Raw genomic sequence first — 24,663 nt, 5'->3', positions numbered from 1 at the left:
TCCAGGATTCTTGCCTGGAGAATTCCATGGACAAGGAGCCTGGCAGGTTACAGTCCATGGAGTCGTAAAGAGTGGGACACAAGTGAGCCACACACGCGGTTGATTCAACTTGATTAAAACTGATGAAAGGAAAAGTCAAGTCCTATGAGGGGAGGGCATCCACATAACTGTCCCCGTCCTAAAGGGCAGTGAGAGTCCTTAATAAAGATGCAGAACTCCTAGAGTCAAATTACTTGGGCAAAGGTCAGTCCCTCCTTCAGTTAAATAGCTGCGGGCAGGGCTTAACAAGGAAGTGACTCCCTTCCTAAGCCTCCCTCCAGCCTCAGTCCCAACCTGAACGCTCTACACTCCGGTGGCGTCTTAGATCACAAGGCCCTTCTGAAATTAGGAGCCAAGAAGACTAGGCCACAGTTTCCTCTTAAGTTTCGTGGAAAGAGACTCAGATATAGACATATCCTTACAGCCACCTGACTCGAAGCAGGAGCAACCGCTGACAGCCTGAAGACCAGGTAACACCAGGAGAGAGTCAGCCTTCCCAGCAGGACGGGGTGGGGAGCGGGGGCGGGAAACTACAGTCCTGGATGTGTTCATTAGGCGCTCCAACTGGGGGCTGGTAAACCTAATGTTTACTGCGTTTGTTTAGGAGTTCTGATCCTGTAAGTCTCAGGAAGCAAAAGTAAGAATCTAAAACTAAAAGCTAAGTGTACAGTTTATTAGGGGTTTTCAGGCAAGGGAAAGAGAGACATTTAGGTTTCCCTTTCATTTCTCCTTTGCTCCAGAATGGCTGGGGGAGTTAAGAAAATATAACTGGCTGAATCATTTTTAATATTATGCAGACCACTGAGTATGTGGCAGCATGACAGAAGCCCATGGAAACACTAGGTCCCTCCCCCAGAGCACAGATGGGCTGATGACAGGAGCCCCTGGATTTGAGCCCAGAGCATCTCTGGGCACAAGGTCTAGTCCTCCCAGAGACTTCCTTCAGTACCCGGCTCAGGTGAAATGGGGGATTCCCCCTCCCCTCTAGAAGGCTCCCTCCTGAGTTTCCTGCCCGCTCTGTTCTATAATCAGAGCCTGAGTCTGTGTTTAATTCATGAGACCTGAGGTTCTCTCAGTTTAGCTCCTATTGTGGAACAGTAAGACATTTTACCTCATTTCACCTTTAGGATTAAAGACCGTGTCCTACTCAGAAATGACAAGTAGGGGCGAGATAAGTATCCCAGAAGGTCTGAAGTTCAGGGAAAAAAGGGGAGGGGAGGCCTGTGAGAGGGCAGAGAGTGTGAAAGGAGAGGCGCCAGGCAACCAGACAAAACCCAGCTCATCAGCTGGTCTGCATACGTCCCTCTGGGATGAGCATCCCCCCGCCCCGCGCCCCGCGCCCCGCCCCCCCCACCGTCTTACATGCAGGCCTTGCCTGTGTGTCCAGAGCGATGAAGTCAGCTCTGTGGCTGAGTCTGTTGGGCCAAGGGGTGTTCCATGCCCCTCACACCGGGGAAAGGCCAGGGCAGAGTTCTGTCCAGCTTTCTAGGTCACAGCCTCTGTGCACTGGGATCATGGAGCACGCGTGAGGGCTGTTTGCTCCACGACCTGTAACAGGAAGAGAAGCGAGATCTAAGCTTGACCAACAAATCCAGAGCTAGAAAAATCCCTACAGTGATTCCTGTGTATCCTGTGATCCTGGAGGTCAGCTGCAGCTCTGCGGTGTTCCCAGGGGATGAGCCACCACTGGGGACCCGGAGGACTTCAACTTGGGAGGGTGGTAGGCGGGAGGAGAAGCAAGTCTCCAAGAAAGAAGAGAGACCAGGAAAAGATGCTGTGTTAACCTAGCTTTGGGGAGTAGGTCTGCCAGAGTTTGTTGTAGATAAGGAAGAGAGTATATAAAGGAAGACTGGGTCAAAAGGGTAGGGCCACTGAGTCACTGAATTATAACAAGCCTCACGGAGAGCTTGTTATTCTGGAGCTATTCATAATTTCCACTCCAGGCTCTGAACTTACATTCTGGGGCCCCACCCAGGGCTTCATTTCCATCAGCGTTATATGTATAAAATTCGTCTGTACGTTTCCATTAGGAGAAGCTTGACTTTAAATAGGAACAGCAAAGAGCAGAAAGGCTGCAATTTGCGATAAAGAAACTCAATCCTTTGCTTTAAAATAAGACTTCACTATCCATTTAACAGCTCTCCCTTCATTCCCAATGCAGATTAATAGGAAAAATACCCTACGCTTGTTAAGCACATCCAACGTGTTTTAACTGATACTTCGACTCAGCTACAGGCACTTGCCCAGCCTGACTACCCTGCGCTCCTGGGGGCTGCCAGGCCCTCTGCTTCTTTTGCCCTTGGCCCGGCCTCTTGGTTGGGCCAAGCACTCAAATGCTTTCTAACCTGGAAAACCACAAAACCCTCTTCTTTCACCAACTGGAAGGGCTGTGTTCTCCACCTTGACCTCAGGTTTCCCCCTCTTTTCAGATGTTGCTCCTGAATCAATAATTAGCAAACTCTGGTTTCTTAAAGAAGTCAGGCCCTTTCTCTCTCCAACAGCAACGCTATTCCGGACCCAGGTGTAAGTCCTGCCGAAGGCATCCAGGGCTGCCCAACTCAAAAGGATGGTCCAAATTAAAACCCTCATACATGCTCTCCTGGGGCCTTCCAGCGCTGCCCTCCAGCCCCTTCTACACCGAGTAACTGCCCCGAATCTGGAACCACGTGTCACGCTCTCCTCTCACTTTTTAACCACTCTTTCTCTGGTGATACTCAGGTCGCTCAGTCTCCACCTGGGTCCACTTTACTTGCTTCCAACAATCTCAGATCTCAATTTTTATAAGCAGCACTTGTTAATCACAGAATTGCCAGATTTGCACAAAAATACAAGAGGCCCTGTTAGGTATGAATTTCTGATAAACAGCAGACATGCTTAGTGTAAGCATGTCCTACACAATATTTGGGACTACCAAAAAATTATTTGTTGTTTACCTGACATTCAGATTTGACGAAATGTCTCATATATTATCTGGTAGCACTGTAACAATTTTTTTCATTCCTCAAATATTTATCAAGAGGTTACCATGTGTCAGGCATTATGTTAGGTGCTGGGAAAGCCAGCCACGTTCCAGGCTTCATAGCTTATGGTATGTATACTTTACATAAATACACATACACACACTCTATGGTCATATATAGGCTTCCCTGGTGTCTCAGACAGTAAAGAATCTGCCTTGCAATGCAGGAGATCTGGGTTCAATCCCTGGGTTGGGAAGATCCCCTGGAGAAGGGAATGGCTACGCACTCCAGTATTCTTGCCTGGAGAATTCAATGGACAGAGGACCCTGGCGGGCTGTAGTCCATGGGGTCACAAAGAGCTGGACACCACTGAGCGACTAACACTTTCACTTTTATGCAATATTTTAAGTGATTCACATGTGCCAATTTTTTTTCTGTCCACCCACCCATGTTTTATAGGTTTAAAAAAATTTTTATTAAGGTATAGTTACTGTACAATATTATATAAGCTTCAGATGTATAACAATTATTCACAATTTTAAAGGCTATACTCCATTTACAGTTATTATAAAATATTGGCTATTTTCCCTGTCCTGTACAATATATCCTTGTAGCTTATTTCTTTATACCGAATAATTTGTACCTCTTAGTCCCCTACTGTTCTCTTACCCCTTCACCTTTTCCCTTCCCAATTGGTAACCACTAGTTTCTTCTCTGTATTTGTGAATCTGTTCCTTTGTTGTTATATGTAGTAGTTCGTTGCACTTTTTAAGATTCTACATATAAATGATATCATACAGTAATTGTCTTTCTCTGTCTGGCTCATTTCACTTACTCTCCACGCTGTTGCAAATGTCGTTCTCTTTTATAGCTTATATAATAGTATCTCACTGTGTGGAGTGGGTGTGTATACATGCATACCGCATCTGTTTATCCATTCATCTGTTGATGGACACTTAGGTTGTTTACATATCTTGACAACTGTAAATATTGTTGCTATGAACATTGTGGTGCGTGTGTCCTTTTGAATCAGGGTTTTTGTTTTTTTTTTCGGATAGATACGCAGAAATGAGATTGCTGGGTCATATGGTACTTTTATGTTTTTTTGAGAAACAGCCATACTGTTTTCTGCAGTGGACACACCAATTTACATTCTCACCAGCAGTGTATGGGAGTTCCCTTTTCTTGATATCCTTGTCAGTTTTGCTCTTTGTAGACTTCTTGGTGAGAGCCACTCTGACAGGTGAGAGGTCATATCTCATTGTGGCTTTGATTTGCGTTTCTCTGATGATTAATGGTACTTTTGATATAACTAATAAGTTTTATTTTATAATCACATTTAGCAATGTACCTAACAACTGGAGCACACATATTCTGATCAAGCACACATGAAGTGTTTTTGAGAACTGACCATACAATAGACCCTCAAGCAAGAGTCAACAGATTTTTCAAAAACTGCCTCACATACAGGTCATATTTTCTCACCATTAGAGTGGGTGGCCATTTCCTTCTCCAGGGGATCTTCCCAGCCCAGGCATCAAACCTGGGTCTCCAGCATTGCAGGCAGATTCTTAACCATCTGAGCCACCAGGGAAGCCCAAGTTAGAAATTAATAACAAAATATAACTATGATAGAAAATACTTTAATAGAGAAGTAATCAAACAACTGATTAGGTAAAATTCTTCTTTATAGAACAATTCAGCTATTAGATGCAGAAGTAATAATAGAATTAGGTGTTATTTTCAATAATTAATAAGATATGAATGCAGGCAACTAGGATTATTAACAATGTTGTCTCTTTTCCTGTACCCATTGGCCATCTGTATTTCTTCGTTGAGAAATGGTCTCTTCAGGTCTTCTGCCCACTTTTCAATTGGGTTGTTTGTTTTGGGTAGGGAAGTTTTCAGTTATTATGTCTTCAAATATGTTCTCAGCCCCTTTCTCACTCTCTTCTCCTTCTGCATCCCTAAAATGCAAATATTTGTGTGCTTTATGCTGTCCCAGAGGTCTCTTAAACTCTCGTTTCTTTTCATTCTTTTTTTTTTTTTCTGTTCAGCATTAATGATTGCCACTACTCTGTCTTCCAGCTTCTCTGTCATCCTCTGTATGTATGATGATGCAGAGGATGATACGATCCATTCCCCTGTATCATCCAGTCTATCATCATCCAGGCTTCCCCGTCCTTCACCATCTGCCTGAGCTTGCTCAGACTCATGTCCATCAAGTCAGTGATGCCATCCAACCATCTCATTGTCAGTTCCTTCCAGTGCATTTTTCATTTCAGTTTTGTATTCTTCATCTCTGGTTGTGCTTTTCTTTTCTCACTCTTTGCTAAAAGCCTCTAACTTCTCACTCTCCGTTCCTTCTCCTCCCCACTTCTTGCATCATCTTTATGACCCCTCCCCTGAACTCTTTCTTGAGTAGATTGCCTATCTCCATGTCACTCAGTTCTTCTCCCGAGGCTTTATCTCATTCCTTTGTTTGAAACATGTTCCTCTGTTGCATCATTTTGCCTAACTTGTTCTTATTTCTATGTAGCCAGTGGGTTGGTTACATTTCCTGATCTTAGAGAAGTGGCTTTTTGAAGGAGTTCTCTGCATCCCAGAATTCACTCCCTTCTCATCACTACATGCTCCAAGGGTGCCCCCTACGTGGTTGCATGGGTCCTTCTGCTGTGGTGGGCTGCCTACCATGGGCAGTCTGGTAGGCTTGGTTGGCCCCCGACCCGGTTGGATGTCAGGCCCTGCCTTGTGCGAAGGCTGCCAGCTGCTGGTTGGCAGGGTCAAGTCACAAGGTGTCTGACTCTAGAACCCCAGGGAGACCCAGAGTTATTGCTGAGTTAACTAGAGGATTGAGTTAGGGTTCAGGAGTCCCTGGGACTGTTGCCTTCCCATTGGTGGGTTGAAACCACATCCTGGGGCTAGTGCCCGCTTACTGGTGGGTGGGGCCAGGTCTGAGGGTCCAGTTGCAGGGCCCAGGGACACAACCTAAATTCACCTATGGTCTGCTCTGTGCCCAGATTGTTCTAAGCCCCAGGATCCAGCCACAAGGAGCCTGCACTTGCCTCTATTTGCAGCTCTCTGTTCCTCCCCCACCTCCTGTGTTTGCTCCAGTATCTTTGTTCAAGCTCCTAGCTCACTCTCTTGGTCTGGAGTTACCTATGTACACATCTCCTCATCTCTGCAAATCTGAACTTGCAGAAAGAACCCTGGCTTTTCCATCTCTGGCTACCCCCTGCCTCCTAGCACAAAGAGAATTTGTTCAGTCGCTCAGTTGTATCCGACTCTTTGTGACTCCATGGACTGCAGCAAGCCCGGCTTCCCCGTCTTTCACCATCTGCCTGAGTTGCTCAAACTCATGTCCATCAAGTCAGTGATGCCATCCAACCATCTCATTGTCTGTCACCCCCATTCTCCTCCTGCCCTCAATCTTTCCCAGCATCAGGGTGTTTTCCAATCAGTCAAGCTCTTCATATCAGGTAGCCAATGTATTGGAGCTTCAGTTTCAGCATCAGTCCTTCCGGTGAATATTCAGGGTTGATTTTCTTTAGGACTGACTAGTTTGATCTCCTTGCAGTCCAAAGGACTCTCAAGAGTCTTCTCCAACACCACAAAGAGAATAGGTGCTCAGTAAATGCTTACTGACTTTCACCCCATCTCCCCTTTCCTACCAAGAGTAGGTAGCTCCCAGGTGGAAGGACACATGTGGATTTTGTCATTGCAGCCCCACCATGTGCACTGCCAGCCCCTGTGACCTGGAAGAGATCCCCCTGGATGATGAGGACTCAGACAGCTTGGAGTTCAAAATCCTGGAGTTCTATGTCAAACACCACGTCTTCCAGAACACCTCTGCCGTCCTCTCACCAAAGCACCTGAGAACAAGGAGTCTGTCCCAGAAAGGGGCGGAGAGCTGGCCAGTGAATGAGGCATGGACTCAGGGGCCATGGCCCTGCAGAAATTCTCAGTCCAGCGAGAAGGCCATAAACCTCACCAAGAAAAAGCCCTCTTGGAGGACCCTCTTTGGGGTAGCAGAGAAGGAGGAAGACTCACAGAGCTCGCCTCCGGAAATCCTTGCCCAGGGACAAAGGGTGGGGGGACCTCAGGCCCGTCCTTGGAGTCCAAAATGGCCAAGGTCCCGCTCCAGCATGGACCAGCGCTTAGAGCATAAAGGTAAGCTTTGGGGGACCACTGCACTTTCTCTCCCACAGCCACTTCTTTCTTTTGTGTGCCTGGGAGTCCACCTCCTCCCACCCTGAGGTAGGGAACTCTTTGAACCTCAGCTTCCCAACCTATTAATACTCAATTCTTTTGTTGGGTTGTTGTTGTTTTTTTGTTTGTTTGTTTGTTTTCGGCTGTGCTGGGTCTTCGTCTCTGTGCAGGCTCTTCTCTAGTTTTGGAGACTGGGCTACTCCCTGTTGGGGTCTGTAGGCTTCTCATTGCTGTGATTCCTCCTGTTGCAGAGCACAGGCTCTGGGGCTCACAGGCTTCAGTAGCTGTAGCACATGGGCTCGAGAGCACAGGCTCGACACTTGTGGTGCATGGGCTCGGTGGCTCCACAACACGTGGGATCTTCCCAGATCAGGGATCAAATCTGCGTCTCCTGCATCAGCAGGCATATTCTTTACCACTCTGGTTGTTCCGTCATTGTCATGTCTGACTCTTTGCAGCTCCATAGACTACAGCACGCAAGGCTTCCCTGTTCTTAACTGTCTCCTAGAGTCTGCTCAAATTCATGTCCATCAAGTCGGTGACTCAATGTCCATCACCGACTCGATGGACATGAGTTTGAGCATGCTCTGGGAGTTGGTTTAGACAGGGAAGCCTGGAGTGCTACAGTCCATGGGATCACAGTCAGACATGACGAGCAACTGAACTGAACTGATTAGTGATGCTATCTAACCATCTCATCCTCTGCTGCTCTCTTTTGCTTTTGCCTTCAATCTTTCCCAGCATCAAGGTCTTTTCCAATGAGCCAGCTCTTTGCATCAGGTGGCCAAATTATTAAAGTTTCAGCTTCAATATCATTGTTTCCAATGAATATTCAGGGTTGATTTTCTTTAGGATTGACTGGTTTGATCTCCTTGCAGTCCAAGGGACTCTTAAGAGTCTTCTCCAGTTCCACTGAGCCACCAGGGAAGCCCAGTTCTCAATCCTAATTGTCCTATTTTCCTTAAGACTGCGCAGAAAGGAAAAGTTTGGTGGTGATGGGTGACGGGACTGGTTTTCTGGCTACACCATCTATAATTAAGCTTGCTGCCCAAATTCCTAATCCTCAGTGCCAAAGACCAATACAAAGGGAAGATCCCCAGATAGGCTCAGACTGTTCTCCCTGAGGGAAGTCAGCTCCCATCTCTGAGCCTCTGCATTTCCATCTGTACACTGGCTTCTTGAAGGTGGATGGAAAGATCAGATAACTATATACAAAAGTGATTTCAAAGTTCAAGCCACTCAAAAAACAACCAGAAGCATTTTGACAAAATCTTCTTTCAGCGGGACAAAACACATTGTATTGAACATAACATTTTCATGCAAGGCTTTAACAGTGTTGCCCTTCATCCACAGACCTAGGCATAAACATCTTCCCCTCTAACCATATCTTCTGCCTGATGCCCAGATTTTAAAAGAAACCTGCTCTCCTGCTGGGCTGATTGGCCTGTGTCAATAATTAGTCAACAGGTGGCAGTAATGTCTCAAGTTTTAAATGTTGTGACTGTCAGGCTTATTGGAGAATCAGCGCACGCAATGACAGCTTTAGAGCACTCGCTGCGATCAAGGAAACTTCCATTTCCCATTAGACTTGTAAGCTTTAGGGAGGAGAAGTTACCATTGGGATTATCTGAGGAAATCCTCCTCCCTCCAGGGGTCCTTCTGCTGGAGGTGGGATCTGAGGTCCGGAGCAAACAGAACAGTTTGGCTTGCTTGCCTGTGTGTGTGTTGTCGTGTCCGACACTTTGTGACTCCACGGACGGCGGCCTGCCAGGCTCCTCTGTCCGTGGGATTTTTCCCAGGAGGAATACTGGAGTGGGTTGCCATTTCCGGCACTCCAGGGGATCTTCCCGACCCAGGGATCCTACCTGGGTCTCTTGTGTTGCCTGCATTGGCAGGCATATTCTTTACCACTGAGCCACCTGGGAAGCCCCGTAGAACAGTTTGCTGCTGCTAAGTCGCTTCAGTTGTGTCAGACTCTGTGCGACCCCATAGATGGCAGGCCATCAGGCTCCCCCGTCCCTGGGATTCTCTAGGCAAGAACACTGGAGTGGGTTGCCATTTCCTTCTTCAATGCATGAAAGTGAAAAGTGAAAGTGAAGTCGCTCAGTCGCGTCCGACTCTTGGCGATCCCATGGACTGCAGTCTACCAGGCTCCTCCATCCATGGGATTTTCCAGGCAAGAGTGCTGGAGTGGGGTGCCATTGCCTTCTCTGATAGAACAGTTTAGAGGCACATAAATAGGTTTTTCTCCTTGTCCTGTTCTTTGAAGTTTGCCAGGAAACAGAAGACTTTACAGATTTAACTTTCTGGCTTTTCTGAGAAAAACAATGTTCTGTATTTCAAGATTACTGAAGGTCATTGGACCTTTGCTTACTTACTAAAATTTCCAGATCTCTGTGTAGACCTATAGATATTCCTACAAAAGTAGAAATGGTTATCTCCTAATGAGGCTGAGCTTTAATGATTCATTAAGTTAATTCTCCCTCTCCCCTTTCTCTCTCTTTGCTTTCTTGTTTAGGTAATTATGTGGGGGGTTAGCTGGTTCTACTGGAGAAGGCAATGGCACCCCACTCCAGTACTCTTGCCTGGAAAATCCCATGGACGGAGGAGCCTGGTAGGCTGCAGTCCATGGGGTTGCTAAGGGTCGGACACGACTGAACGACTTCACTTTCAATTTTCACTTTCATGCACTGGAGAAGGAAATGGCAACCCACTCCAGTGTTCTTGCCTGGAGAATCCCAGGGACGGGGGAGCCTGGTGGGCTGCCATCTATGGGGTCGCACAGAGTCGGACATGACTGAAGTGACTTAGCAGCAGCAGCAGCAGCAGCAGCAGCAGCTGGTTCTATGCTGGGTGTGACTCAAGAGGGACTTGCCTTCTCTTTCTCTTTTGCCACATGTAAATCAGAACTCAGTAGTTGGTGTCCCCTGGGTTCTTTTAACTAAAGGTCGCAATTTAGCCTATGCTGCCATTTCAGACACCGGGCTGGACTAAGAACTATGAGATTATGTCCCAAGACCAAAGTCTAGTAGTGACAGGCCTTGGGATGTAGAAAAACAAATGGCAATACCAATTTGAGAAACAGCAACCCAGTTTTCCTGTGAATCTCTTTTTTCTCCACAGCTGTGATCTGCTGTAACTTCACTGACATAGAGATTATTTTTCTCTCCTATAAAAGAAAACCAGTTCGGCAGTTGAGGCTTGATCTGCCAGTTCCCCAGCCTTTAAGGATTCCATTCTGTTGTCCCTTAGCTAGTGGCTTCCAACCTCAAAGTCACCTTAAACCCCAAGATGGCTGCTCAGATTCCAGCCATCATGTCTACATTCTAAGCAGGGAGGAAGAGGAAGCAAGGAGAAGGGCAAAAGGTTATCTATCGTCTTTCTGGATAATTCAGCTCCCTTTTAGAGAGCTTTCTTAAAACTGTAGCCAACTTCTTACATCTCAGTGCCTATACCTTATTGCAAAAGAGGCTGAGAAAGGTAGTTCTGTCAGCTTCCCTTGACATTTCAGGGGTCTGTTACTAAGGAAGATAAAGAAAAGGGATACTAGGTAGGAAATAGCAGACCCCCCTATATGGAATTCTCTTCCAAATGCCCTGTCCTTTCTCTTTAAAAGAAAAACCTCAAGCCAAATGCCTTCCCCACTCTCCTCTCCTTAACTGCACAATGAGTCCCCAGAATAAACTCCAAAGGAAGGGCAGCCTTTCCATTTTTTGTCCACCTTCATCCAATGTTTCCTTGCCTATCAGATCAGACCAACTCTGATCAGAAGGAAATCTTAAAAAAAAAAAAAAGGTATTAGAATGGAAATTTTCTTTTCTTTTTTTTTTTTGCCATACTGCAAGGCATGTGGGATCTTATAGTTCCCTGACCAGGGATTGACCCAGAACCTCCTGTGGTGGAAGCACAGACTCTTAACCACTGGACTGCCAGGGAAGTCCCTAGAATGGGAATCTTGACCAGATTAATTCATCAAACTGTGTTTGCTTATAGATTTTCCTGTACGCATTTTGTCTGCATTCCTCCAATCCGTAGAAACAGACACACAGGTTAGTCAGCTTGGGGACCACCTCTGTGTCCTCTGGTGGTCTTTGACCACGTGGTGGAGGCTGGGAGATGGGGAGGGACAGCCATGAGGGCCCTCATCTGCCTCCTTTGAAGGCAAGGTGGGCAGAGTGTGACTCTACCAAGGGAAAGAACATGCTGATCACCCAACCAACCGCACAAGGTTAGAGAGGCAAGGCGTGCAAGCTTTCCTCTCCCAGCTCCCGCGGACACAGGGGAAGGCTCCCACTGGTTTGGGGATCCAGCCTCTTGCCACCTCCTTGCGTGGGTGGCTAGCGTTCACAAGGCGGCTGGCTGGGCTGCAGTAAGGTGATTTAAAAGTGGAAAAGTCTTTTTGGTTGGATTGTTGTTAAATGGAAGGGAAAAGCATTGATCCTCCACTCCTTGACCTCTCCAGTTCTTCTCTCTCTAATCCACTGCTGATCTGTTTTTGAACCCAATGGAGCAAATGATAAACGTGGCTTTTTAAGGAAGCCATTATGTCTTCTTTTTAAAAGGAACTCATTGTGGGCAGGGCATCAGTGGCCTGTCAGTGAACACCCAGGAGGGTGATGAGAGAATCTGGGGATAGAGAATCAGACATCACCTGGCAGCTCCTCAGGAGGTCACTCCCAGCTCTTCACATGACACCCACACTTTGCCTTGCTCATCTATCCTGATTGACAAAGTCTGGGAGTTCCTCTGGGCACACTGACCCTCTGGCCCAAACCTGTTACTGTCAACAAGTCTTATGAATTAAATACTGTTGTTCTTAAACATTACATAATACGACTGCTCCATATCAAAGGCAGAGCTTGTACAAGCTTCTACGTGTTAAGAACGTAGTGACAGATTAACAATGGAATTTTACTCCCAAATAACTCAGCAGTACTGCCTGCCCTCCTGCCCTAACCCCGTCCTCCCCCAGGGGCCAAGTTGACTTGTCCTTCACAGGCCATGACGTTCGGGGCCAGAGCCATTTAAACCTTCATGTCCCCAGATGCTTTACTCTCCAGTTACGTGTGCAAACGCTTGACATAAGTCTTTTCTAGGATTGTAAATTCTTGAGGGTCATGGGTTAGATTTTATGCATCCTTGTTTACCTATCCACATTTTCTGCATGTTTCCCAGCAGGCGTGGAGGCAGGGAAGACGACACGTGACCATACCAGCAAGGGGGGGGTCCGTGTTTCCTTGATAATGGACTTGAGTCAGGAATACAGCTCAAGAGAAGGGATATTTCTCTCTCCTCAGTGACCAGCCCCCAAAGGCTTGTCACACTGCTGAATGCCTTCCAAAGTGCATAGGGGCCAGCTCTCCGAGATATAAAGGATGCCCCAAAAAAGAATAAAAATAAAAGCGTAATGAGCGTTCTCTCAAGGAAAGAACTAAGCACTGCCTTTTGTGTTGCAAAGGGGCAAGGGGACCCTAATTTTGCAAGACTTCCAAAAGAGGGTGCAGAGGGGTAATTGTTTCAAGGTAGCAATCATTCCTGCGTGCCCCTCCCCCATCCCAGCCTCTGCCAGGCAACTGCCCAGGCTTTCTGAAGAATGCCACCACCTCCCCCCAAAACACACACTCCTGCTCGGCCCCAGGCCATTTCCTTTCCCTCTAGGCCCGGTGTTTTCATTTCGGGCAACCGTGCATACCAATGAGCCAGACAAAGTTCTGGGAAGGGCCTGTCAGCACCGTTTTGTCTTCTTTCAGCCACGGACCCCAGAGTCGCTTCCATTGCCAACCGAGTCGCTGAAATCGTTTATTCCTGGCCGCCGCCAGAAGAGCTCCACAGCCAGGGAGGAGGCTTCAAGTCCAAAGAGGTTCTGGTATTTCAGGGTCCCAAAGGGCAGTCTGGAGCTGAAAGTACCAAGAAAGGTAAACTTCCCTTCTGAGCGTTTGCCCCAGGGTGCTTGTTGGCCAAGCAGAGGTCCATGAGCTCGTATGTATTTATTCAGTTCAGGGCCCCGCCACTTAGGAATCTCTGCTGACCTGCACTCAGGGCACCACAAGCACACGCTGGAGGCACTGACCTTTAGCTGGAGAACCCAGCCCAAGCCAAGGGGAGTGCGCCAGCAGAGGGAAGCAGCGTGCCAAGCTCACTGCTAAGTCCAAAGAAAAGTCTCCTATTGAGGGGCAGGAGGGGGTACAAAGTGTACTGCTCAGTCTTGTTCACAGGTGGGGGGCGGCAGCGGGGGAATGCAGCATTAGATTGCACCATGTTAGCCACGGCCAAGGCCCGGTGTGCTCAAGCGAGTGCACAGGCTGTAGGTGGAGCGTCCACCCAGGGGTTCACACTATTGCCTTGGGCTCCCGTGAAGAAGCAGGAGGCTTGTCAGGCACCAAGCCTAGAGGCAGACGTGAAGCAGACCTGAGAAGCAGTGACCAGGCTGGGTCAGTTGTCACCCAAACTGGAGCAGCAGGCAGGACTGTGGACCCCAACTGACCTGGAGGAATTCTAGATCTGGGGGAAAGGGAAAGTGAAGGTGTCAGTCGTTCAGTTGTGTCCAACTCTCTATGACTCCATGGACTGTACTCTGCCAGGCTCCTGTGTCCACTGGGTTTCCCAGGCAAGAATACTGGAGTGGGTTGCCACGCCCTCCTCCAGGGGATCGTCCCGACCCAGGGATGAAACCCACCTCTCCTGCATTGGCAGGCGATTCTTTACGGTCTGAGCTACCAGGGAAGCCCAGAGTTGAGAGAAACAGGACCAAGTGCCCGGGAAGAGGAGTTCAGTCTGACCTTCCCTCAATAATGACTGTCTAGCCTGTGGTTCTCTTTCTCAAACTCCAGTGGACGATGAGGGGCCCAGCTGGCTCTTGAGTTTGCAGCACATCAAGCGACAAGGCAGCAGGGGATTCTACAATCATGGCGGTGCCCTCCCACCCCAGAACCAGACTGGTAAGTATGTCCACCCTTGCTGTGCTGCCAGGACCACAGACTACCAAAGGGGCTTCGAGTGAGGAGCTGGGAGAGCAGGGACCCCTGGAGAAAAAAAAAAAACCCAAAGTGTTCCTACTTTACTGCTATCTCACGTGTGTCTGGGCCACAAAAATTGGCAACACGAAGCCAAGCCAAAGCTCAGGCCCCCATTCTCCAGCACATGAGAAGCTGGGACTGCTGCTGCAGCAGCTTTCCCAGAAAGAGGCAACAGAGTCAGATACAAACTACATGTGGGCCGCGGAAGCACCCAGTCCTTCTTCTCTCAGGTGACTTGGGTCTCAGGCTTCCTACCTCGTTGCCCTTCACACGACCTCGTGGCAGGATTTTTCTGGCCTCTCCTCCCCTTCTCCTCTGGGACACACATGAGGACTTCATGACTTCAGAGACTATGCCACAAGGAAAACATGCTGTTCCCTCAGTAACAGGCTTGTCTCTGTTTGGATTCAACGCTATAGCAATGACTGTTTTCCTAATATTATCTCACTGTTAGCACGTTTGGAGACAAGGGAAAGCAGACTCCACCTTCCCTGTTCCAACACACACAGCTCACACCAACTGGAGCCATCTCTGTCTCCATCTGCCATGTTAGCCTTTGGGGTGGGAGAACTTATTCATTGTATTTCCTTAGACTCTACCCTGTTGTAAAGACACAGCATACAAAGTACAGGTTTTAGTTAGATAAGTCCAATCTGAAAGATAATGTTAAAAAAAAAAAAAGTAGGAAAATAGGTGGGTTTAGGAATGACTTTAATTCCCCAAATTCAGGAAGACTGTACCTTCCTCTTAGGAGGCCACAGTTTAGCTCTGAGTTTTCTAGCAGTTAACACAAAGGATGAATATGATCAAATAGGGGTTTATGGTGTCTACATGGGAAAAGACCACCTGCTCAGGAAAAGCCCAAAGACCTGAGAGACATTTCTTCTAAGTATCAGGGGGGGAGGGACAGTTAGGGAGTTTTGGAGGGACATGTACACACTGCTATATTTAAAATGGATAACCAACAAGGACCTACTGTATAGCACAGGGAACTCTGCTCAGTGTTATGTGGCAGCCTGGAACATAGGGGAGTTTAGGGGAGAATGGATACATGTATATGTATGACTGAGTTCCTTCACTCTCCACCTGAAACAATTACAATGTTGTTAATCGGCTATACCCCAATACAAAATAAAAGTTAAAAATTTTTTCTTTTAAGTATCATTAGAGATAAGCTCATGCATCTTCACCAGCATTCTTTTTTTTTTTTTAATTTTTATTTTTACTTTACAATAGTGTATTGGTTTTGCCACACATTGACATGAATCCACCATGGGTGTACATGCGATCCCAAACATGAACCCCCCTCCCACCTCCCACCAGCATTCTTAGAGCAAATATAGTGATGAGTTTCACGGTGAGAATCGGGGGACTAGGGGAGGAAAGAAGGGGATGGAGGGAGAGGGTGTTTAGAATGCTTTGGGTATCATCAGAAGAGGTGAAATAAGGTTTACTTTGCTGGAAGTTACAAAGTGCATGGTCTTCCTCACTCCCTAACCAGGCTACAAGTTTGTCCCTGGAAACATACAAGATTATTTTTTTTTCTCTTGAAAGAAATAACTGTAATTTTCCCCTGACAGAAGAAGACCAAATAATAGCCAGAATTGTTGAGCTGCTGAAATATTCGGGGGAGCAGTTGGAAAGAGAGGTAGGGAGCGTCTTGAACTAATGGGTTTTCTTTCTGTGTCCCCGCCCTGTACCAGGGAATGGAACTGGACTGATGGTTGTACTCCTTTTTCAAAGTTCTGGTTTCCACTTAAGTCCTAAATTTTATTTCCCTTGGAGTCAAAACTCTTCATGCTGGCAGGGTCTCAAAAATGAATCACTTTGGAAAACATAAGTAAACCTTCTGGAGCCTCCTCGGAATTTTTGGAAAGGAAAAAAGTCACCAATAAATTAAAATTCGCTGAACAGAATTATGAATCTAGTTCCCCATGTAACTGATCCTCAGGGAAGTTTAGACTCTTGTGTTTGCCCTGCAGCCTGAATATCTGTGTCCCAAAGCTGCTCCAAGTCTGGAGTGTTGTCTGAAATCTCCCCCTAGAATGGCCGGACTGTTCTCTCTCAGCAGTTTGGCCAGGGGATGGGTTAGCATTACCTGGAGAATGTTGGGTTTCAGGCCAGTTAGAAATTGAGACTGGTTACTCCCATCAGGAACGTGCAAGGGTTGCCTTCAGGTAAGGTGGTGGCGGGCAGGGCCCCCTGTGGTCGTGGCTTCTGAAGGCATCTCGTCTCTGTGTGTTACCCATGGCTGGCTATGAGGTCTCCTGCGTCTGGCCATCAGGAGCTGGCCTGGGGACACACTCTCTTGTTTTGCAAGGATCCCTGGGCAGGAAGCCAAGTCCGTGGGGCTCTGCAGGAGGGGTTAACAGCTCTAACTAGCCAGCCACCCACCCTAGTCCACCCCAGCGTGCTCGGTGGCTCCTCAATGCCCTTATCAGAGGTGTCCCAGAGGACGGTGACCAGGATGGGGGAGGAATATGCAATGGTACAGAATGAGAAACATTGAGGAAACCAAGGCATCAGACCAAAGAAAAGAGGAGGAAATAGGAGAGCTTTGGGCCATAGTAGAGGGTGGTCAGGGGTGCAGAGGAAGCAGAAAACAGAACAGGGCATATGATGACCCTGTGTTTCTCTAGAACTAGCATCAGTGGACAGGAGTACAGGGCAAGTCATTTCTCCCCATTTGAAGGAGGAACCTTGTAGCTCTCAAGGCTGTCCACTGAGACTTCTCTGGTGGTCTAGCTGTTAAGACTCCATGCTCCCAATGCAGGGGACACGGATTCAATCCCTGGTCAGGGAACTAAGATCCCATATGCTGTGCAGCATGGCAAAAAAAAAAAAAAAAAAAAGCCAAGGCAGTATTGTTCTTTTTCTAAGACCATGATACTCTAAAGGGAGGAAAGCTAAGAAATAAAACGTTCAAGAGAGGAGTATAAGGTAAAATCAATTGAGTAGAACAATGGAAGGGAATCAATGGATTCAATTTTGTTTTTCTTTTCACATGAACTCAGGTAACTCATGAAGGTTTCCCTAATAACTCTGAGCTCTTGAAGCATCCTGGACACATGCTAACATTTCAAGAGCATTTCCTCCATGTTGGGCACAAGGCCAGGTGTTTCAAAATTACCCTGGGTTTCCCTGGTAGCTCAGACGGTAAACAGTCTGCCTGCAGTGTGGGAGACCCAGGTTCAATCCCTGGGTTGGGAAGATCCCTTGGAGAAGGAAATGGCAACCCACTCTAGTATTCTTGCCTGGAAAATCCCATGGATGGAGGAATCTGGCAGGTTACAGTCCATCAGGTTGCAAAGAGTCAGCCACAACAGAGCGACTTCACTTTCACTTTTTCCATAGGGGCTGTCACCCCAGTTTAGAGATGACATAACTGAAACTGAGAAGTTAAGTAATTTCGCCAAGATTGCACAGCTAATAATAAGTGGAGCAAGAGTTTGAGCCAAAACAGCGATTTCCAGGTTGTGGATTCTGCCCATTACACAACCTCTAACAAAGCACCTTTCACTGGGTTACAAGTGTCGGTGGACTCTGAGCCCCTTGAGTGAGGATGCATCTTAATCGTTCACGGTACCTACCACCTGTCCTAAGTGCTAGGAAACATTTGTTGAATGTCCTGTGAATGGGCTGTTCAGTCTGTATTGGTTCCCACGGAAGGAAATCACAAAGAAAGTCCATGCCCTGTGGTCCTGCAGGATATGGTTCCGCATTTGAGATTAGAAACCAGGGTTTTCCACTGCGTGTTTCAGTTGTCCAGTGTTCAGCCGGAGAGTCTGCCTGCCCAGCCAAGGCTGACGTATACTGTTTCTCCTCTCAAACACAGTTGAAGAAAGATAAAGTTTTGATGGCCTGCTTCCTGGATGGGTTATCCTATCCTGTTGTCAAGACCATCACAGACCAGTTCCTAAGGGGCGTGGATACCCGGGGAGAATCAGAGGTCAAAGCTCAGGGCTTTAAAGCTGCTCTTGCAATAGATGTCATAGCCAAGCTCACGACCATCGACAACCACCCCATGAACAGGGTGCTGGGTTTTGGAGCCAAGTACCTGAAAGAGAATTTCTCACCCTGGATCCAGCAGCATGGTGGATGGGTAAGTGCATTCTATCTAAAAATGAAATCTTCCCAGAACTCAGGGGGCACGGGACGGAAAGGGGTTTTTCTGGGGGTTGTTTTTTTAAGTGAAGGGAACACATCTTTGAAGCGGTTCTCATGGGTTTAGGACACTTGAGTGGCAAGAGATTTACCCCATTGATGGGAACATATTTTTAGTTATTATCTTCATTATCAATAAATATTTACTGAGCTCCCAAAGGGTATGTGGGGTATGTGAGTGAGAGGAGAGGGACTGGTCAGACAGAACAGGAAATGAAGAGATGCTGAGATATAAAATGTTTGGATAGATACAATTTCTGTTTTCACAAATTTTGCAGGCAACGGAAGTCTGGCAGTGAGACTAGGAGACGTTCCTTATTCTCTCAGGGATGTGGGAATAATCTTTACACAGAGGTTCAGGGCTTATGACATTTTGTCATTGCTGTTGGGACCCAGACATTCCAACAGGGACATTTTGATACAAACTGAAGAGCAGTTTAATTTTCACCTATTTTTAAATTATCTGCTATCAGGCAAAACAGACATCTTTACCCTGGTTCCTCAGCCTCAGCCCTTCCCCTACCCTTTTCCTTTGAGACTTCCTTAAAACTGTCCTGTTCAAATGGCCTCATAAGGGGAACCTTTTCAAAGTGCTTTACCCCAGAGCTCTAAACCTCAGCAGGCATAGGACATTTTTGTCTGTTCCAGCCCTTCCTAGGAGGACATGCTCTACTATCATGAGTCCTCTTTCTACTAGGGTGGTCCAGAGGCCAGGAAAAGACCTGAGTCTGCTCTGGGCATGGCCAGCATGACCCCAGGGCCTCCAAACAGGCTTAGTCTCTTGGCTACCAGATGGGAAGTAAGCTGATCATGCCTATGGGGCTGATGTGCCCACCACAGTCACTGGTAGCTGCCCATTAAACTACCCAGACTTCTGTTCTTTCCTATTTTCCACTGTCGCACCAGATATGATAGCCCTTAAGTGGCTAATCTGAGCTTCCCAGGTGGTGCTAGTGATAAAAGAACCCACCTGCCAATGCAGGAGATGCAGGTTCTACCCCTGGGTCAGGAAGATCCCCTGGGGAAGGAAATGGCAACCCACTCCAGTATTCTTGCATGGAAAATTCCAAGGACAGAAGAGCCAGGTGGGCTACAGTCCATTGGGTTGCAAAGAGTCAGACATGACTGATGTGACTGCAGCAGCAGGAAGTGGCTAATCTGAACAAGGCTCTTGAATACTCCAAATTCAAGCTGCCTTAACTCACGGAGGAGGATAGATTCCTGAACATCACTTCAGATTTAACAGCTCTAAGGCCCATCAAGACCAGGGCCCCCTCAAGTCCCACCCCAGAGCCCCTCCTGACTACTCCAGCTCAAGACCCTTAGCAGCCTCTGAGCCTTTACAACACTTTATATTTGCACTACAATTATATACAGGAAATTACCATCATTGTTGGTCTTAATATATTCTTCCAGAGGGACTGTAAGTATCAACTGGATTTGCAAGCTAGTTCTCAAAATTTAGTTAACTAATGTTGAAATGCCAAAAGTGTTCTATGAAATACAGTGTCTCTATACTAAAAGTACAAACAACAAAAGAAATAAAAGGGACTACGTCAAGATTAAGAACATTTCTGCTTCAAAGGATACCATCAAGAAGGTAAAGAGACAACCCACAGGATGGGAAAAAGTAGTTGCAAATTATATATTCAGAATATGTAATAAATTCTTACAAGTCAACAATAAAAGAACAACACTCCACCAATTTTTAAAATGGGTAGTCAATTTGAACAGACATTTCCAGGACTTCCCTGGTGGTCCAGTGGTTAAGAATCCACCTTGCAATGCAGAGGATGTGGGTTCGATCCCTGGTCAGGGAGCTAAGATCCCACATGCTGTGGAGCAACTAAGCCTGAATGCCACAACTGCTGCACCTGTATGCTCTGGAGCGCGTGAGCCACAGCTAGAGAGTCAGCACACCACAACAAAAGATTGTGCATGACACAATGAAGATCCCACGTGACACAACTAAGACCTGACACAGCCAAATGAGTCGGTATTTTTTAAAAACAGACGTTTCTCCAAAGAAGATATATAAATGGCCAATGAGCACATGAAAAGATGTTTGCTTGACATCTGCATTTCAACATTCAGTTCAGTTCAGTCGCTCAGTCGTGTCTGACTCTTTGCAACCCCATGAATTGCAGCATGCCAGGCCTCCCTGTCCATCACCAACTCCCGGAGTTCATTCAAACTCACATCCATCAAGTCAGTGATGCCATCCAGCCATCTCATCCTCTGTCGTCCCCTTCTCCTCCTGCCCCTAATCCCTCCCAGCATCAGAGTCTTTTCCAATGAGTCAACTCTTCGCATGAGGTGGCCAAAGTACTGGAGTTTCAACATTAGGAAAATGCAAATCAAAACCACAATGAGATACCATTTCACACCCACTAGCATGGCTAAAACAAAAAAGACAAGTGTTGGTGAGGATGTGGAGAATTTGAACCCCCATACATTGCTGGCTGGATTCTAAAATGGTCCGACCTCTTTGGGAGACAATTTGGCAGTTCCTCATAATGTTAAAATGTAGGGTTACCAATTCCATTCTCTGTCTATACCCAAGAAAACAGAAAACAAGTGTTCACATAAAAGCTTGTACATGAATGTTCAGAGCAGTATTCATTATTTATAAAGGCCCCAAAGTAGAAACAACACAGAAGTTTTTCCATGATGAATAATGCATGGAAAAACCAAATGTGAAATATCCATACAGTGGAGTAATATTCAGCCATAAAAAGGAATTAAATATGGACAGATGGATGAACCTTGAAAACATTATGCACAGTGAAAGAAGTCAGACAAAAAGGCCATATATTGTATGATTCCATTTATATGAAATGTCCAGAATAGACAGATTTGTAGAGTCAGTGATTTCCTAGGGCTCTGGGGAGAAAGAATGGCATGTGACTGCTAATGGACACTGTTTCTCTCTGTAGTAATGAAAATGTTCTAAAATCAGATAGAGCTGATGGTTGCACAACTCTGAACGCCACTGAATTATACATTCTTAAAAGGGTGAATTTTATACTATATTTCATGAAATCTGTCATTAAAAATAGTGGTTGTAATTCTAATAAGCAAATAAAAAGAATAAGTTCTATTATTTTTTAATTTGGCTGCTAGTGCTAGAAAGAAAAACAATTCCAATCAGAGAAATCAGATGGATTTTTGGGGGTAGAAAATAATACAGTGAATTTTCAAAGGCTTTATAATTTTGTGGCACTAGTTCTTTATCACATGTATTTTCAATTCAAAATTATTAGTTTACTTTTCCAGGTCATCATAAATCCTAATCTTAAGTCTTGGCCACAGTTAGGTTTAATTTGGAGCACAAAGCTAGAAATTAGGAGAGGGAAGGGAAAAAAATAAAGGACTAATTTTTTCCAAAGTCAGAGACAGAGTTGCAAAAAATAAAGGATGCTGATGAAAGAATATTTATGAGTCGACATGACTATGGGAATGTGAAGGTGTGGATTGACATGTGAACTCAGTTTCACTGAACAGGAATGAGGGGACACTGGTGGCCAGCCTTCCCTTGCCCCAGGGATTTCAGTGGCTCTCTGGAGTGTCCCTGTAGTGGTGTGGAAGGAGAAAAGCTATTCCTAGGCATACAATTTCCAGGAGCCTCGGGGTTCCTAAGTATTATATCTCAGCATTCCACATTGCACAGGAGTGCACCAAATCTTCCCAGTGGAACCACAAGCCTATGAAGGCAGGGTTATGTATTTCATCCTCTTCTTTCTCTCTCGTGGTTTCCATTACCTTCACATAAGTCACAGATGCTCAGCCAATACTTGAAGAGCAATGTGTGTGTTAGTTTCTCAGTCATGTCTGACTTTTTAGAGCCCACCAGGCTCCTCTGTCCATGGGATTCTCCAGGCAAGAATACTAGAGTGGGTTGCCATTCTCTTCCCCAGGGGATCTTCCTGACCCAGGGATAAACATGGGTCTCTTACATTGGAGGCAGATTCTTTACCATTTGAGCCACCAGGGAAGCCCTGGAGAGCAATAATTAATTAGTCAAATCAGTGAATAGTGACTCTATCCACAAAGCATGCCAAACAAGCCATGATTTGATTTTCATTTATTCCTTGGCCCTTTTTGCCTCACTTGAAGCACTATTCACATAGCTATCCTGTGGTCCTGCAACCTCACCCCTTCTACCGCACCTTGAAAGGAGAGATTAGCAACCTCCATAGTCATCAATCTTTCTGAATTTAAATACAGCATCAAAGACTCTTCCCATCTAGACTCTTCCCACACTCAACCCTGAGTGTGTAATGTAAGTCCTTAGCTGGTGTTTTCCTTTCAGGCATACCAAGGATGCTAGTCACCTTTCCAAACCCTCCCCCAACTTTAACACGTCTCCACGCCTCGGGTCAGGCTTGGGATGAGAAAGCAGAGTTAACAGGCATATGTTTTCACTTCAATACTGAATCAAATTTGGAATCCTAAAAACCTATTTCTCTTTTTCCCCTTCTAGGAGAAAATACTTAGGATACCACACGAAGAAGTAGACTGAGACATCAGAGGATCTGTAACCTGGAATACTCATGGTTCAGCTCTGGTCTCGTGTACATTGGTCTCAGCACAGACTACGGGAGAAAACACAAATGGAAAAGCCAGATGGAGCACCAAAGGCTGAAAAACCATTACTCCTGCAAGTCAAGAGGCATCAAGAGAGACCTTGACTGTTTCCGGCTCCTAGGCTGTAGAGCACAGCCTCCAGCATCCGTGTTTTCAGATTGTCCACTGAGTATGCAAGAAAGTCTAGGAAGACAAGTGATAACCTTCCATTCAAATGCTTACAACAGAAACCATCACCCAACCTCTCTTGGCCACTTTAGGGAAAGTGCGTGACAGACACTTGTTGACCTCATGAAGGTGAAATGATAAACGGTGCATGTGCTTACTCTCTGGTTTCTAGTACTGTTTATTTTTCAAAGCTCACTTGAGATGGTCTGACCTTGTTTCAAGCCTGCCTTTAGGCTGATGTAGCTGTTCATGTTGGTAGACAGAGGTCAAAGAGACTCTCGAGTTTATGGCCAGCCTGGGGAGAGACTGCCTGATCTGCCTTTTTTGGCTCCCTTCTCTAGACAATTCTTTGGCAGCTCGAAAAACTTCTATTTGGCAGAAAATGATTATTTCTGTCACCCTCAACTATCTCAGTGACCTCATCTCTACTTCTAGAGGTCCCTAGAACTGTTATTTTGGGGGCTAGTGTAATGATTAGTGCTTGGTGAAATAAATGTGTGGAAAGACAACTGTCAAAAGAGTATGTTTATGGTTAAAATAAACTGTAAGTAAAAGTATACGATTTCAGTGAGAATCGTAGAAGTTAATTTATATTAAGTGCTTAGAACAGTGCTTGTTATTTAATGCTGTGTTTACTTATGTCCACTACTGTGTGCTGCCCTCTGCTAAGCTGAAAATGTCTTCTCCTCTCAAAGCTGTCACTAATTGTTTTTCTGAAATTGATACTGTTCCATGTGAAATATGTGAAGTATGTGAAGTATGTTCCATAGTAGGTGTTTAAGGCACAAAACAATTTATAAATACTATCAAATTATGGTCTTCCCTGGTGGCTCAAATGGTAAAGAATCCACCTGCCAATGCAGGAGATGCAGGTTCCATCCCTGGGTCGGGGGGATCCCCTGGAGAAGGGAATGGCAACCCACTCCAATATTGCCTGGAGAATTCCATGGACAGAGGAGCCTGGCAGGCTACATTCCATGGGATCCCAAAGAGTCAGTGCTATCAAATTAGTCTCACAACAAATTTCTGGCTCTCTAGTATCCAGCATGTAGCCTGATGGAAAACAAGAGTTTAACAGACCTTTGATGAACAAATAAATGAATGAGTTAATCAGACATTTTCATCTTCAAGGGAAAGCAAGAGCTATCTATTATGACATGTTTCACTACTCTACCCTTCTGGATAAAAAGGAGTTGTTCTCTTTTATTTTCTTCCCCCGCACTGAAACTCAGACATTTTAGGGAGAAAGGAGTTTCCCTCTACAGAGGGAGACACTAGAGATCACTTCCTCTTTATTTCAAACTATCTGCAGTCCCCCAAATGTATGACATAACCTCATACCTCTGAGCCTCATAACAGCATTTTCTCCACTTGGACTGTTCTTGTTGGTCAGTCCTCTTTCCCCTATCTTCCCTATTGCAACTCATTCCAGCCCATTTTTCCAAATTTGCGTCTTCATTTTTTCCAAGAAGAATTTACTAGCCTTCCCTGGGCCACCATATGGAAAGGCCATTTGGATG

The 24,663-nt window shown here is 46.0% G+C and overlaps 1 protein-coding gene across 1 annotated transcript; it reads left to right on the top strand.

Annotated features, from left to right (window-relative positions):
• The first annotated feature begins 231 nt into the window (after positions 1–231).
• On the top strand, positions 232–23,702 carry BCL2L14 (BCL2 like 14). The gene is made up of 7 exons (XM_069585672.1): positions 232–509; positions 6,724–7,169; positions 12,959–13,123; positions 14,039–14,146; positions 15,805–15,872; positions 18,060–18,326; positions 22,872–23,702. Exons 2-7 carry the CDS (start codon positions 6,731–6,733, stop codon positions 22,908–22,910), a joined length of 1,086 nt encoding a protein of 361 aa, XP_069441773.1. The 5' UTR covers positions 232–509; positions 6,724–6,730; the 3' UTR covers positions 22,911–23,702.
• Positions 23,703–24,663: the final 961 nt, after the last annotated feature.

The sequence above is a fragment of the Ovis canadensis genome, chromosome 3 (assembly GCF_042477335.2).
Source record: "Ovis canadensis isolate MfBH-ARS-UI-01 breed Bighorn chromosome 3, ARS-UI_OviCan_v2, whole genome shotgun sequence".
In the NCBI taxonomy this organism is placed as follows: Eukaryota; Metazoa; Chordata; class Mammalia; order Artiodactyla; family Bovidae; genus Ovis; species Ovis canadensis.
This window is presented reverse-complemented; position numbering and strand designations above follow the sequence as displayed.

Bases quoted from the DNA above. Each gene is read 5' to 3' on its own strand.
- BCL2L14 (XM_069585672.1), top strand. From the start codon at position 6,731: ATGTGCACTGCCAGCCCCTGTGACCTGGAAGAGATCCCCCTGGATGAT. The intron at 15,873-18,059 runs GTAGGGAGCGTC...TCTCAAACACAG, and splicing joins GGGAGCAGTTGGAAAGAGAG to TTGAAGAAAGATAAAGTTTT. The intron at 18,327-22,871 runs GTAAGTGCATTC...TTCCCCTTCTAG, and splicing joins TCCAGCAGCATGGTGGATGG to GAGAAAATACTTAGGATACC.